This window comes from Aplidium turbinatum, chromosome 11 (assembly GCF_918807975.1).
Source record: "Aplidium turbinatum chromosome 11, kaAplTurb1.1, whole genome shotgun sequence".
NCBI classification, from domain to species: Eukaryota; Metazoa; Chordata; class Ascidiacea; order Aplousobranchia; family Polyclinidae; genus Aplidium; species Aplidium turbinatum.
Genome location: NC_137482.1, coordinates 5,290,166 through 5,304,484, shown reverse-complemented (window position 1 = coordinate 5,304,484; position 14,319 = coordinate 5,290,166). Strand labels below are relative to the sequence as shown.

The following is a 14,319-nucleotide window of genomic DNA, read 5'->3' as shown; positions in this document are numbered from 1 at the left end:
AACAGGAAATATATCACTTTCACAATGACGTGAAAACTTGGCAAGTACAAAATAATTGTGCAAATACGCCAGATAAATCTCAGTACAACGAAAGGTATCACCTGCTGACAGTTCACAGTCGAAAACAAATATTTCGTCAAAATTTTCGGCATTACTTTGTCTAGATTCATTTAAAGCTGTTTCGTTGAAAAATGCATTTGAAATTATTTGAAAGTTGCGATTAGGCCTACATCTAATATTGTATGAGATGTAATGCCATAAACAATAATTCACTATGCAGTAAGCCATGAAAAAATATTAAACAAAGTTGTCAGAGTGAGCAGAATAAACAAATACAGACTCTCTCTCTGTTTCGTCACCAGAAGTACTATCTTCTCCACCACTCCCTCCTTCCTCTTCTTCGGAATGAGAGAACGAAATGCTGTTGTATTTTTTTATATATGTCACGCTAAGTTGAATCAATTCGCACACAGCAAGCACTAGACATATAACACTCAGTATGTTCATATAACGCAGGAAAATCGTCTTTTCCCATGGCCTAGACACCCAACATGGAATATAAGAATCTTCACTTCGCGGAAGAAGATGTTGGAAGCATGCCCACTTCACAGAATCTCCTCCACATCTATATAATTGAGGAACTCTAATCGACAGAAAGTCGACTATGTTATCCACTTGACGCCCATCAGATACCACGCTACCTAGTGGCGACTTTTCATAGCTTGCGAATGTGAACATATTGAAAGCAACAGAAATGAAAATAATTTCAACAATTAGTCGGAAAAGTACAGAAACGAAATAGCAAAACCGAATGCAAGGAGTGATGTTAACTTTTTCCAACTTTTCGTTGTTAAATATATGCTTTTCTTTCCTTTTTCCAACACCTTTTAGTCGCTTTATGAATGACATCATCACTTCACATATGGTAGTTCTCTTTTTCTCTATCTGACACAATTCGTTCTCTGCTTCTTGTTTAGCTTTTTCGATATTTCCATTCACAAAAATTGTGTAAAAATGAAACAATACAACGGGGCTAGTCAAGGCAAGAAGTTGGAAGGCCCAAAAGCGAAGGAGCGAGATCTGAGCAAACTTGTCATAACACATATTCTCGCATCCCAAGACTTTTGTGCTGCATTGAAAGTCTGACTGTTCATCCCTGTACACAGATTCTCCAATTGTCGTGACGACTATCAGGCGGAAAACGAAGACAAGAAGATACCAAAGTCGCCCAAAAACAGTGGTGTAAACGGCAATATGCTCAACCGAAGCTTTAATGGCGTCCCACATACTAATGCAATTTTACTTTGCAAACATTAGCCTTAATGGAACATAAAGATAGTAGACTATCAACTGAAAGAATATGTTTAAACAACAAAATTAATAAAGTAACAGGCTCAAAACTGTAGGTAAGTTGTGCAACACAAATCAATTTCATTCAAAAACTTGAACTGCATTTTATATCTGACAGCTACAACTGCATCTTGGTATCACAAAATTTATTGGTTATTTTTCGACTATTGTTTTCTCTCTTATCCAGTGACTTTTTTATTAGTTTCTAAAAAGTATGAATCACCAGTGAAACTGGTGTAAGACTAAACAAGATTAGCTTGAATCTAATGACATGGATGTGATCAGCATTTTTTATTGATTCGAAGAAAAAAGCACCAATAGTTTAGGCTTCACTTTCAGCGTCCTATCAGCATCATCAGAATGCTTCGAGGTTCTTTAATATTCCATCTTCACGTTGTTTTAATGTAAAGCAAGGTTAGAAATACGCGTGCGTGTGAATGTACGAGGAACGTCGCGTCTAGCGAATAGTTTATTGTTACTCTGAATAAACAAACGACGCTTTAACAATTAGCGAGCAATGGTAAGCATCAACAAAATAGAAAGAGCTTTAATTGTTCATTTTATAACAACACATTATATTGTACCTGAACACAACGATCAAAGATGTGCTTAATTTTCTATAAACTTTTAAAGGTTTTTGGAGCTACCGATTAGTAACATTATTCTTTGATTGCAGAGAACACATTATTTCTGTTGTCACAACTGGATGGATTAGTAGGAATCATATTTATTGGTATATATTTTCGATAAAAACACCTTCACGGTTTTTCCTCTGTTTGAAACTTTCTGCATAACACGCAGTGATAAGTGCAAAGTCATTTTGTTAGAAAAGTTTATGCGGCCATCAAGATACAGTACTTTTATTAATTTATTCTTGCTAACTAGTCTTATTATTTATTCTTGCTAGTGATCATGATAAACTGATAATGTGTGGCCTGTTCTAGATAGATCCACTCTTATGTTTTTACTTTGAAGTATTATTAAAAATCATTAACTAACTTCTCAATAATCATGGATTTTATTTGTATATTTTGATGACGCACCACCGTATCAGTTCATGCCTATCTTGTGTTTAGTTTTGCATTCCCATTGCAAGAATTGTTATCACAATTATTAGAATTATTAGGTTACCACAACTCTAATCTGTCACAGTAGAAGCGTTTAGGGCAATATATGTGAGGTGCAGTGTTTTTTTTAAGGTGTTTTGGGGGACCGAAACGGTCCCCCAAATTTCTCCAGTGGTTTCCCAAAATTTGGACTTGCAACTACAGCAGAAAAGTAATGGTTGTTTCTCGCTATGTCTTAAGCAAATATGGCTATTTTTTGGTATTTAAATGAAACACTTGCGGTCTCTTAAAACTACTTAGCGGTCACCCAAACCAAACCTTAAAAAAAACCCTGGTGAGGTGTATTTAAATTTAGAAGACTCGATCAAGCTCGTCACAATAAAGCAGTGGTTCTTCCAGCGACGTAGCCAGGCATTTTGAAGGGGGGGAGTTAACGGCCGGCGAGCGAAGCGCGACGGCGTGTTCGCCTAAGACGACATCCAGCAGCGGAGGATTTGGGCGGCCTCACCCAGAAAAATTTGAAAAATTACTTTGAATTTGGTGCATTCTGAGTGCATTTTCAACAAAAATGTGGGTATGCATTCCTGTAAAATGGTGCTGTCCGGTGGCATAGCAAAAGGATAAGATCGTGTTTTCTTCGGCATTTTTCAGAAATAAAGCTAAGTCTCTATGTTTTCTTGTTGCTAATTCCTGGCTGAGATATTTGAATGTTTGGTATTGGCAAAACTCGCTTTTTTAATGCAGTTTCGTTTAAAATTAGGCAAACTTTGTTTTAGAGACATAAAAAGACTGAAAGCATCATTCTCAATATCGTGACGTCACACGCGTGCCAAAGCAGAGGGGGGGTTGAAACCCCCCCCCCATGGCTACGCCAAGGGTTCTTCATTTTTTTTGTCAGTTTAGCAGTCTATAGTCCTACGAAGGACCTTAGGCATTTCTCCCCACTTCCCAATCAACGACTGCTTTTAAGTGTCTTGTTGAAGACACAGCTACATGCTCTTGAGCGGTGTCGAACCGGCGGCTTGTCAAACGTCGAATTATGGCTCTCACCACTCGGCTATGCAGCATATTCTCACCATATTCTTGTTGTCACTACTTTGAAATTACCCACCAGTTTTTCCAGCCCCTTTCAACTAAGTCACAGCTTGTTAGGCCATTTTGTAACTAACCTTGATGGTCCAGCACTCACGCACACCCCTTGGAACACGGCTCGCACACCTTAGTAGCGCGACCACTCCTGGCTAACAAACTTTGTGATAAATCATATCAAAACACAAAAAGACAGTTGAAGAAATAAAAACCTTTGACTTCCTAGGAGCTTTCAACAATTTGATGGCGTCTTTTGCTATGACTTGAAATCTGGAATGTAAACAAATCATGATTTTCTCAATGTTTTTCCAAGTATTGTGCATTGAAAGCAATGTGCAATTAACTTCGCAAGTGGAAAGTACAAATGCGTGACTTGTGATTTTACAAAAATGGTGTCAAAGATTAGGGAAGAAGTTAATTTGTTTTGACTGCACACAATGGCGTGTATAAAGCTGACTACCAAAGTAGCCTGATAAAAGCAAAAGTGGGATTTGCTAGTTTACTGACAGAGCTTTCAGTTGTTCAGAAAAAGCAACATTTCTGTCCAATCAAAACACCAAATACAGGGATAAGGGGATTTCATTTCTAGACATATAGTTGACAGACGTGCAAGACGTACGTCATGTCATTTTATGTCCATGTTATGAACTCCGATGCCCATGTTTTGGATCTCCGATTCTCATGTTTTAGATCTCTTATGCCCAGGGGCGCCGGAACGATTTTTGACTGGGAGAACAGGATTATGAAAAAAGAGCACTTTTGTTGCTGAAAGGCCATTTTTTTTAAAAGTTTTAAGATATAGCGATAATGCTCATCTATCAGCTCACTATCGAGTAATGATACAAGTGTCCGGTATACAAAGAAAGGCATCATGCTATGTTATAATGATGTAACCTACTGTGTTGCAGAATTTTGTGCCATGAATATTATTTTGGGGCAAAAATGAAAGATTACAATTAGCCTAAAAGCCAATAGCAGAAATTGTTATATTGCAAAATGTACGGCAGCTTACATGACCTTAAAAGGGCACCATTGCCCCCCCTGTCCCTCCATCCACAGAAAAAGTGAGGCAGGAGGGGCATCCGCCCCAAGAGCGCGTCAGCGATACTTCTAGCATGGTATTCCTGTAATCGCCTTCTAATCCATATCTAACAGTTTTATGACTTCTATTTTTCAACCAATTGCCATCAGTTACTCACTGATCTTGCTAGAGAGAACATCAGAGCATGCGGTACAGTGAGAGACAATAGGACAAGTAAATGCTCCATCAGCTGCAACAAGGCATTTCAGAAACAGCCTGGAGGGACATATCATTATCGTTCCGCGCTTAACATTGTATACAGTCCTTGTAGATTTACTCAACGTGTGTTTTGTTGTTGACATTTTGCTTCTTTACACCATCTGCCAGTAAACAACTTTCCTGTTACACTTTATTCGATGGCGCATCCTTTGCGAAAAATACTCTATTTTTGACCTACCTTTAGATGCCAACGTTCCATTTTTGGAACATAATAAAAAACAAAGAAACTAATTTCAAAATCAAAGCTGGTATTATTCCTAGTTTGACTGAAAGACACAATATTTAAAAAAATTGTATTGAAACGACTGCAGGAAGTCGTCGCCGCCAGTAAAGGGTTTCCATTCCTCACGTGGACGGTCAGTAGGAAAAGACCTTGACCTATGAACCGTGTTTACCCATGAGCCACCCCCTTTAAAAAAATTCTGTTGCACTCTAGCGCCAACTTGTACCATTTTTGAACGTGCAAATGCCTCAGAAGGTTCCATGGAAAGTTCTGGGTTAAAGCTGAAAGGTGTTTTCCAGTTGTTAAGAAAGTTCTGTTTTGAGCCTTCCAGAGTAAAATTTTGGTGCCATTGATTGTTTGTTCTGATACCTAAGGTTTAGCTCAGTGCAGGAAGCTGTATTTCGGATATGCAATGGTAGGCATTAGTGTTGAATCTTAGTCAGACTTTGGCTAATAACTTGCTTTATTTTTTTTAGCTCTGATGCAAAGCATACCAATCAGGCTGGTCAACCCATGACCACCAAGGAACATTACTCTTGAGCCATGGTTCATGGGTGATGTTATTATGTCATAGTATGTAGGATTGTATAGGTGTATTACGTTATGTTGTAAACCTGCTCAAATGGGACAGAAAAAAAAGAGAAATATTTTTAAAGTGCTGTCAGAAGATTCGGATGGTGAAGCTGAAAGTGCAACTGTTCTGGATCTTAATGACAACAGTTCGGGTGAAAGTGAAGTGGACGACACGATCAATGATTCGAAAGATGAAACTACGGTTAGCATTGGGGACTTCGTGGTTGTTAAGTTTTGTGAGAAGCGAGACGTGCACTATATTGGAAAAATCACAAAAGAAAAAGATGATGAAGATGATGTAGAGGTGTCTTTTTTGAGAAGGAATCCGAAGGGAAATGGTTTTGTTGAACTTGTTGCTGAAGACATTCACTCTGTGCAAATATGTGATGTCGTATTGTTGCTTTCTCCACTAAATCCTTGTGGCTCCACTAAACGGACACAAGGGATTAAGCATTTCTCTTTAGATTTAACCTGCTACAACATTGAATAGGTTTTGTGTTAACTGCATAAACTGAGGACAATTTCTTCAGCAGCATGTAATGTGTTTTATTAATCAGGATCAACCGAAAAACATCCCCCCATCAAAATCTGTAGATTTTCCTTCCTTCCTAGCAAATCTCCAAATGGAGTGGGGAGGGAAAATGGTCTGCTGAGATCTTTCCCCCACTTGTGCTAAGCCGAACTATTTCCCTGCCCCACTCTTATTTTCAGCTATGCTAGGAGGGGCGAAAAAACTACGGATTTCGCTGGGGAGGGGATTATTCAGTTGGTCCATTAAGTACCTTTGTAGCCTACTGTACTTTTTGTATGCTTGTGTGTTTTTGCGTCTAAAGTACATTTCATAACAAAAATCAAACAAAGTTGGTTGATTTAATTGCAGTAACTCATGGGTAATTCGGGTGGTTTATGGGTCATTACCAGCAGGACCCTTGAGCCACTTTGGAGACTTTCAGGAAAATGTTTATAACTGATACGCTATTAAAGGTATTGATCTGAAACTGGCCCATAATCTGCCCCAATAGTAATGTTAAATGCTTTAAAAATTTAAGCGGTCTATCTTTAGCAAAAAAAAAGTTAACACAAAAAATCTAAAATGTGGCTTGTAGGTCAAGATTTTTCCCTACCGTACCAACACGGTAACTACTGTTCCAAATGTTTTCCGCTAAACTAGCTATGTTGAACTCTGTCCAGGTCTTTTTAAGATACAAGTAAACTATGTGCTTAATGTTAGAAGTTGTCCCGATAGCTCAGTTCGTTAGCGCGTGACTTCTAGACCGAAGAAGCTTCAAGATTAAGAAGCGTCGGTTCTACTCTCAGGGTGTAGGGTTGAGCATGAGCAACGCACGTTAAGGACTTTAGTTAAGCATTTTAGGACTGCTCTCCATTCAGTGGCATTTAATGGATGGAATACTTCCCCGGCAACATGACTTCAACAATCGGAAACTTCACTCTGTCAACCTCGGTGGCCGGGCGTGCGTCAGCGATTCAAAGCCTCCACACAAGTATGCAAAACAGCCAGGATTAAGCTCTGCAAGAAGCTTTCCGAGTCCGAGGAGAAAGATTCAATCAATCAATGAATTGTTTTAAGACTAGTCTGCTTAACATTTGCAACTTGATAAAAATATGTTTGGCTTGTAGTTGTCCCTCGGCACATTCAGTAGCCTATAGCTATGCGGCACGCTACTTTGTCGCGGCACAATGACTGAACTACTGATTCCTGCTTTGCTTTGTCTCTGTCAAGTTTAAAACAAGACACTTTACCATTTAGATAGACGGTTGAAGGTTATTTTGCTTTATCACGGAATTTATGTTTACTGCAGATTAAGCTTTTCTATAAAGCTCAATAGAAAGTAAATTTTGGTTGAAAGGGAAAGGTCTTCTTTAAAATCAAACTCTTGGGGTGAAAAAGAAACCTCAAATTAAAAGTCTGAAATACTTGTGCTAGTTCCGTGATTTGATATAAATTTACCGAAAAACGACACAAAATTTTGGAAACTTGTTTTTCTTTCAAGCTCAAAGAGCAAGACGAGAAATACACATGTTTTATATGAGAACAGGAAATATATCACTTTCACAATAACGTGAAAACTTGGCAAATGGCAAGTACAAAATATTTGTGCAAATACGCCAGATAAATCTCAATACAACGAAAGGTATCACCTGCTGACAGTTTACAGTCGAAAACAAATATTTCTTCAAAATTTTCGGCATTACTTTGTCTAGATTCATTTAAAGCTGTTTCGTTGAAAAATGCATTTGAGAATTATTTGAAAGTTGCGATTACATAATATTGTATGAGATGTAATGCCATAAACAATAATTCACTATGCATAGGCCATGAAAAAATATTAAACAAAGTTGTCAGAGTGAGCAGAATGAACAGATACAGACTCTCTCTCTGTTTCGTCACCAGAAGTACTGTCTTCTCCACCACTCCCCCCTTCCTCTTCTTCGGAATGAGAGAAAGAAATGCTGCCAAGCCTGTAGAGAGAGGAATAGCCAGGCTTACTTAGTTTTCGTGGTCTATTTAGGGATTGGGTTCCGTATGATATTGGCACTTGAAAGCGGGTTTTTGATCCTCTTTTGGGCTTTGATTCTGGTTGGGTAGTTTTATCCGTTGTTTCTCTCTCTACTCGTGGTCTCTTTGGCTCCGTTGTTGATCTGGATTCTGTCCGACGTGTTTTTTTTGGTTCATCTTCTTTTAATAGCTTTCTAAGTTCTTCTACTGTTACTTTTCCTGAAGCTAAGTCCACAAAAGCATTGGAAGATGCTGATTTTGAAGGCCACAAATTGGACGTGGGTTGGCTAGGAGGTGCTCTCACTTCCTCGATTGGCTTTATTTCGTTTTTATTGTAATATTCATCATTGACAGGAGGTTTTACAGCTTCTGGAGGCAAATAGTCATTTGACGGTGCTCTTTTGTATGGAAAAGGTTCAGCTGGTTTTTCTTTCTCTTGGCCTGCACGTTTGTTGTATTTTCTTATGAATCTCACGCTAAGTTGAATCAACTCACACACAGCAAGCAGTAGACATATGACACTCAGTGTGTTCATGTAACGCAGGAAAATTGTCTTTTCCCATGGCCTAGACACCCAACAAGGAATATAAGAATCATCACTTCCCGGAAGAAGATGTTGGAAGCATGCCCACCTCACAGAATCTCCTCCACATCTATACAATTGAGGTACCCTAATCCAAAACAGGTCGAATGGGTTGTCCACTCGACGCCCATCAGAAACCACACTACCTAGTGGCGAACTTTCATATTCTGCAAATCGAAACATGTCGAAAGCAAGAAATAAAAAAACAATTTCAACTATAACTCGGACGAGTACAGAAACGAGATATGCAAGCCTAATTCCTCGAGTGATGATCACTTTTTCCAACTTCTCTTTGTTGAACACCTTTTTTTCTTTCATTTTTCCTACACGTCTTTTTCGCCTTTCAAGTCGCTTAGTCACTCCAGTCACGGCCATTTTCCACTTATCCGCTGGGTTTCCACTCCCATTGTCATTTTCCCGTTCAACGTTTTTATTTTCTTCTTCCTGACGCAATTCATTTTCTGCTTCCTTTTCAGCAGCTTTTATCTTTTCGATTTTGCCGTTCATGAAAATTGTGTAGAAATGAAACACGACAACTGGACTGGTTAAAGCAAGAAGTTGGAAGGCCCAGAAGCGAATGTGAGAAATCTTGGCAAACTTGTCATAACACACATTGTCGCATCCCAAGACTTTTGTGCTGCATCTGAAAGCTGACTGTTCATCTCCATACACTGATCCTCCAATTGTCGCAACGACTATCAGGCGAAAAACAAAAACCAGAAGATACCAAGCCTGCCCAGTAACAGTGCTGTATACGTTAATGTGCTCAGCCGATTTTTCAATGAGATTCCACATATTAGCGCAATCTTACTTTGCGAAGATGTAACACAACATGTAAATAATAGACTAGTAACTGCAAAAATATAGAACAAAATTAATAAAGTGACAAGCTTAACATCGTTTCTAGCACTAGTTGCTACGTTCATCTGATGAAATTGAAAGTAAAATTAACAACAAACAAGATGGTTTATTGCTTCACAACCATCTTGTTTGTTGTTAATTTTACTTTCAATTTCATCAGATGAACGTAGCAACTAGTGCTAGAAACGATAATTGTCCTGATGAACACCCAAACTTTTCAGTATTAAGCTAAACATCATTAGAAGGTTGTGCAACATTTCCATTGCTGTAAAATAGCTGGTAGCGTTGATTTTAGGGGCCAGGAATCCTTTCAGGGGAGGCGACTAGGTACATAAAACACAGTGTGTTCGTGAGAGTTTTATTTCTTGTGAGGTGTCTTGTTTGGAGGCGCAGCCCTCTCATTGGTATACCGTTCCGTTAGCTCAGTGGTTAAGCGACCGGCTCGAGATCATGCAGCGCTAGTTCGACTCTCGGGGTGCGTGCGCTTGAGCAACGCATTTTAGGACTGCTCTCCATTCAGCGGCACAAGAGAATGGAATAATTCCCCAGCAACAACACTTCAATAATCGGAAAACTTCATTCTGCCAATCTCAGTAACCTGCCCCGCGTCAGTGCGTCAAGAGCCTCTGCAAGTATGTGAAACTACCAGGAATAACTTATCAAGGTTTTGTCAGTCCAAGCATAAAGTTTGAAAAACCAACCAAACCAGTCCATTTGCAGGCCACACAACCCTTAAACTGGCTTATTAAATTCAAAACTATTCCTTTTCATTATCTATAGGAAGAAAAGTTTTGCTTTGGTTGTAACGTTTGAACGGTAAACGTAGGTTCCGTCGCTGTTCATAACAATGTAAATTTTCTTTTGTGATTGAATCGATATTGCCACAAGACTTCATCATAAGCTGTAAAATATTACGTTTCGCTTAATGAATAACATATCTTAATCTTTTCGTGGCTAGTTGTCCTCAGCAATTGGTTAAGTGCCGCAACTTTAGTTATTTCTACCATGGCCACCTAAAGATACGGCCTGATTTGTCACATTTTGCAGAAATTTCCAGGTTTTTCTAACTTTGGGCGAACGTTTAAATAATTTTTTCTAAAAATTAGATTTTTACGCTTTCTTTATTCTTTTCCCCAGATGACACAATAGGTTTTATCATCCTCACATGTTGAAAAACAAACAAAATTTGATTTCGAAGATTTTAGTCAGACTGTTAATTTTCAATAACAGTCTGATTTAGCGTTTTTCAACTTACTTTTTCTCATTTGCTACTGCTTCCACAAGGCAACAAAAAAGTTTTATGTCATTAGGAAACCGCAAAAAGTAAAAGCATCTAAAAAAATGTCAGTCAAGCACTAACAGTAGCTGTAATCAAAATCTGCACCTGACAATTAAAACTGCATCCTGGTATCTACTACAAATTCATTGTTTATTTTGGACTAGATTTCCTTTTTTATCAAGTAGCCTTTTTATTATTATAGGAAACATGTTATTTTCTACTTTATTCTTGATTTTTTCCATTAAACATGAATCACCAGTGAAACTGGCATAGGACTAAGCGAAATTAACTTGGACCTAATGACATGGATGTGTTCAGCATTTTTTATTAATTCGAAAAAAAAGCACTAATAGTTTAGGTTTCACTTCCAGCGTCCTATCAGCATCACCAAATGCTTCGAGATTCTTTAATTTTTTGTTTTCACGTTGTTTCAATGTAAAGTAAGGTTATAAATACGTATACGTGCGAATGTAGATGGCACGTCGCGTCTAGCAAATAGTTTATTGTGACTCTGAATAGACAAACGACGCTTTAACAATTAGCGAGCAATGGTAAGCATCAACAAAATAGAAAGAGCTTTAATTGTTCTTTTTATAACAACACATTATGTTGTACCTGAACACAACAATCAAAGACATTTTAAAATTTTTGTAAACTTTTTGATGTTATTGGGGTTACCGATTAGTAACATTATTCTTTGATTTTAAAGAACACGTATATTTAATTGTCGCTACCAGATGGATTAGAAGGAATAATAATTTATAGGCCTTTTTTTGCAAAAACATCTTAATACTTTTTTTCTTTCACTTGAAACTTTCTGCATAAACGCGCAGTAACAAGTCTTAAATATGTTTGTCAGAAAAGTTTATGCAGCCATGAAGATACAGTATTTTTGTTCTTTCATTCTTGCATGATGATCAAGATAAACTGACAACGTGCCGTCCACTCTTGATTCCTTCTCATGCTTTTACATTGAAATATTGTTGAACGTCGCTAACTATCTTCGTGGAGCATCAATCAAACTTAGAAGACTATATAGAAACAAAAACATCACAATAAACCAGTAGGTCTTCGCCCTTTTGCTTGTTGTCACTACTTTAAAATCACCAACTAGTCTTTCTACCTCTTTCTAAAATGACTGAAAGGTAATAATCACCTATAATCCAGACAGTGGCGCATCCAGAGAAGGGGCTGCGATAAGTCGTCGGATGAATATAAACCTACACATTGTTGTGTTTTGTTAAAATCGCACCCTCCTAAAAGTTATTTGCTTGATCCACTCCTGAATCGAGAATGTTGGCCAAATGCCCGATGAACTAGCCGTCACACTTTTTTGTACGGCTTTTTCTTTTTATAATTCAGCATTTGTACATCTCCTAGTTCTTAGGCACAGGTGTGGTGCCTCCTGGCTAAGGCATCATAGGATAAACCATATCCAAAAAACGTCTCAAAACATCCTCGCCTATTGTACAAACTATAAAAGCAAAGAAACAGTTTGAAGACAAAAACGCAGTTAAGAGAGAAAAGCCTTTGACATTCTGGGAGAATCAGAGCGATAAGTTTCCCATGATTTGATGGCGTCTGTTGCGATGGTGTGAAATCTGGAATGAAAACAGGTCTTAAGTTTTGCAATGCTTTTCAAAGTTTCTGTGCACTGAAAACAATGTGTAATTTTGCAAGTTGCAACTGAACAAATACGTGACATGTGACTTCATAAAATAAAGGGTAGGAAAGCGATTAATATGACTGCATGATGGAGTGTATAAAACATAAAAACATGAAGCTAACTAACTTACCCAAGTAGCCTAGTAAAAGAAAAAAGTGACATTGTTTTATTGCCAAAACAGTTTGTGAAAAAAAGGTAAAACTACAAGCTTTAAACTGGTATAAGCCTACCAGCTCAAAAATGCTTGCGCTTGATTTCAAAACATGTTGAAGAATTGTTTTTAGTGGTTGTGTAGCTCTTTTAAACTATATCTTTTACAGACCATCGAGTAGAGCAAGGTGCTCTGGCCCACGAGTGCGATTGGCACGACCATCTGGGCAAACTAGAGTGAATTTTAGACGCTCTCCGCCAAGCGGTAAGAAAGATACATTTTCTTTATTTAGCTCTCTCGTTTTCTATGAAAATCATCTGAGGCATATTATAACAAACATTACAATAACACTTTTGTTAAAAATTTTACTATATTTTTTGAAATGACTGAAAGTCCTGCATCTGAAACATGAAGCTAACTAGAATATTTTAAATAGAGTTTGCCTTAAAATGAGTTTTAACAATACACAGGTTAAATCTTGGGATAGTTCAGCCTAGTTTGCACCAGAATAACGGAACTTATATCATGTTATTTAACACGATTCTACTTAAATAAGGACCTTCTGATGATCCCCCTTTTAGGGTGAAACAAGCTGTAGGCTATAAAGGTTTCGGAGTAGGCTAATAACTATATTTGATGAAATTCGCTCTGACTGGCTTTTTGCTTGGCTTTGAGCACTTTTTGTAGTAAATTGGTAGTATTTATTGTTTAATGTTATTTAACTTAATGTCTGGTGAACGGCCTCATTCAATTCACAGATTGATAAAAATTTTCTTTCATTGTGAAAAGTTAAGTGCAACAAGCAAGAAATTTTTTGACTGTGAACGTTTTTCCAGAGAGACGCCCCTATGACTATAATGAAGTCATTGCCATGTTCATCCTCTTCCACGAAGCACAGAGATCAGGAAAGTTTCCCGCAAATAACCGCATCCCCTGGAGAGGTGATTCTGGTCTCCGGGATGGATGTGATGTTGGAATTGATCTTACTGGAGGATGGTATGATGGTAAGCGAATATGATTAAACTGATGATTAAAAATTTAGTTCAGAATAACAAAAGGCAAAATAATCTTGTTTTTCATTATTTTTGCACTTTATATGTTTATATTAGCAAAGTTAAATGTAAACACTATTTGATTAATTTTTAAAAATAAATTTTCTGCTTTATTTTTAAATAAAACTACTTTTAAGGAGTAATGCAGGCTACAAAATCATTTGAGAAAATTAACTGATACCCAGTTTATCAATCTTGAACTGATATCAGAAAGACTCCAAAACGTTTTTTTATGTTCAACAAATCAACCAGTCTTACTGGTTAATAAATTTGTTGAAATAAGAAATATATCCGTTTGGACAGTAAGAGAAATTAGGATTCGTTGTTTTTTTACTTATTTTCTTTACAATACTATTACATCACAAAGCACACTTCTGTTTCAGGTGGGGATTTTGTCAAATTCGGCCGACAAGTGGTCAGTTACGACCTTAGCTTTGGGGGGCGATTGAGTTCAAAGACGCTTACAGTTACATAGATGCTGGTGAATACGACAATGTACTCGACTCTCTTAAATGGGTCACCGATTATTTTATCAAAGTATCAAATATAACTTCCGTGTATCCAACAGAAAAACGTTTACAACCTCAAATTCGACTAATCGTGTTTT

The 14,319-nt window shown here is 37.6% G+C and overlaps 2 protein-coding genes across 2 annotated transcripts; both read right to left on the bottom strand.

Moving 5' to 3' along the window:
- On the bottom strand, positions 1–1,287 carry LOC145780012 (gap junction beta-2 protein-like). The gene has a single exon (XM_082591714.1). The coding sequence runs from the start codon at positions 1,285–1,287 to the stop codon at positions 298–300; it is 990 nt and encodes a 329-aa protein (XP_082447840.1). The 3' UTR covers positions 1–297.
- Positions 1,288–7,509: 6,222 nt separating this feature from the next.
- LOC145779873 (gap junction gamma-1 protein-like) lies at positions 7,510–9,547 on the bottom strand. The gene has a single exon (XM_082591542.1). The coding sequence runs from the start codon at positions 9,496–9,498 to the stop codon at positions 7,951–7,953; it is 1,548 nt and encodes a 515-aa protein (XP_082447668.1). The 5' UTR covers positions 9,499–9,547; the 3' UTR covers positions 7,510–7,950.
- Between the last annotated feature and the right edge of the window lie 4,772 nt (positions 9,548–14,319).

What these genes read in the sequence shown, in the direction of transcription:
- LOC145779873 (XM_082591542.1), bottom strand. Translation starts at nt 9,498, where the DNA reads ATGTGGAATCTCATTGAAAAATCGGCTGAGCACATTAACGTATACAGC.
- LOC145780012 (XM_082591714.1), bottom strand. Translation starts at nt 1,287, where the DNA reads ATGTGGGACGCCATTAAAGCTTCGGTTGAGCATATTGCCGTTTACACC.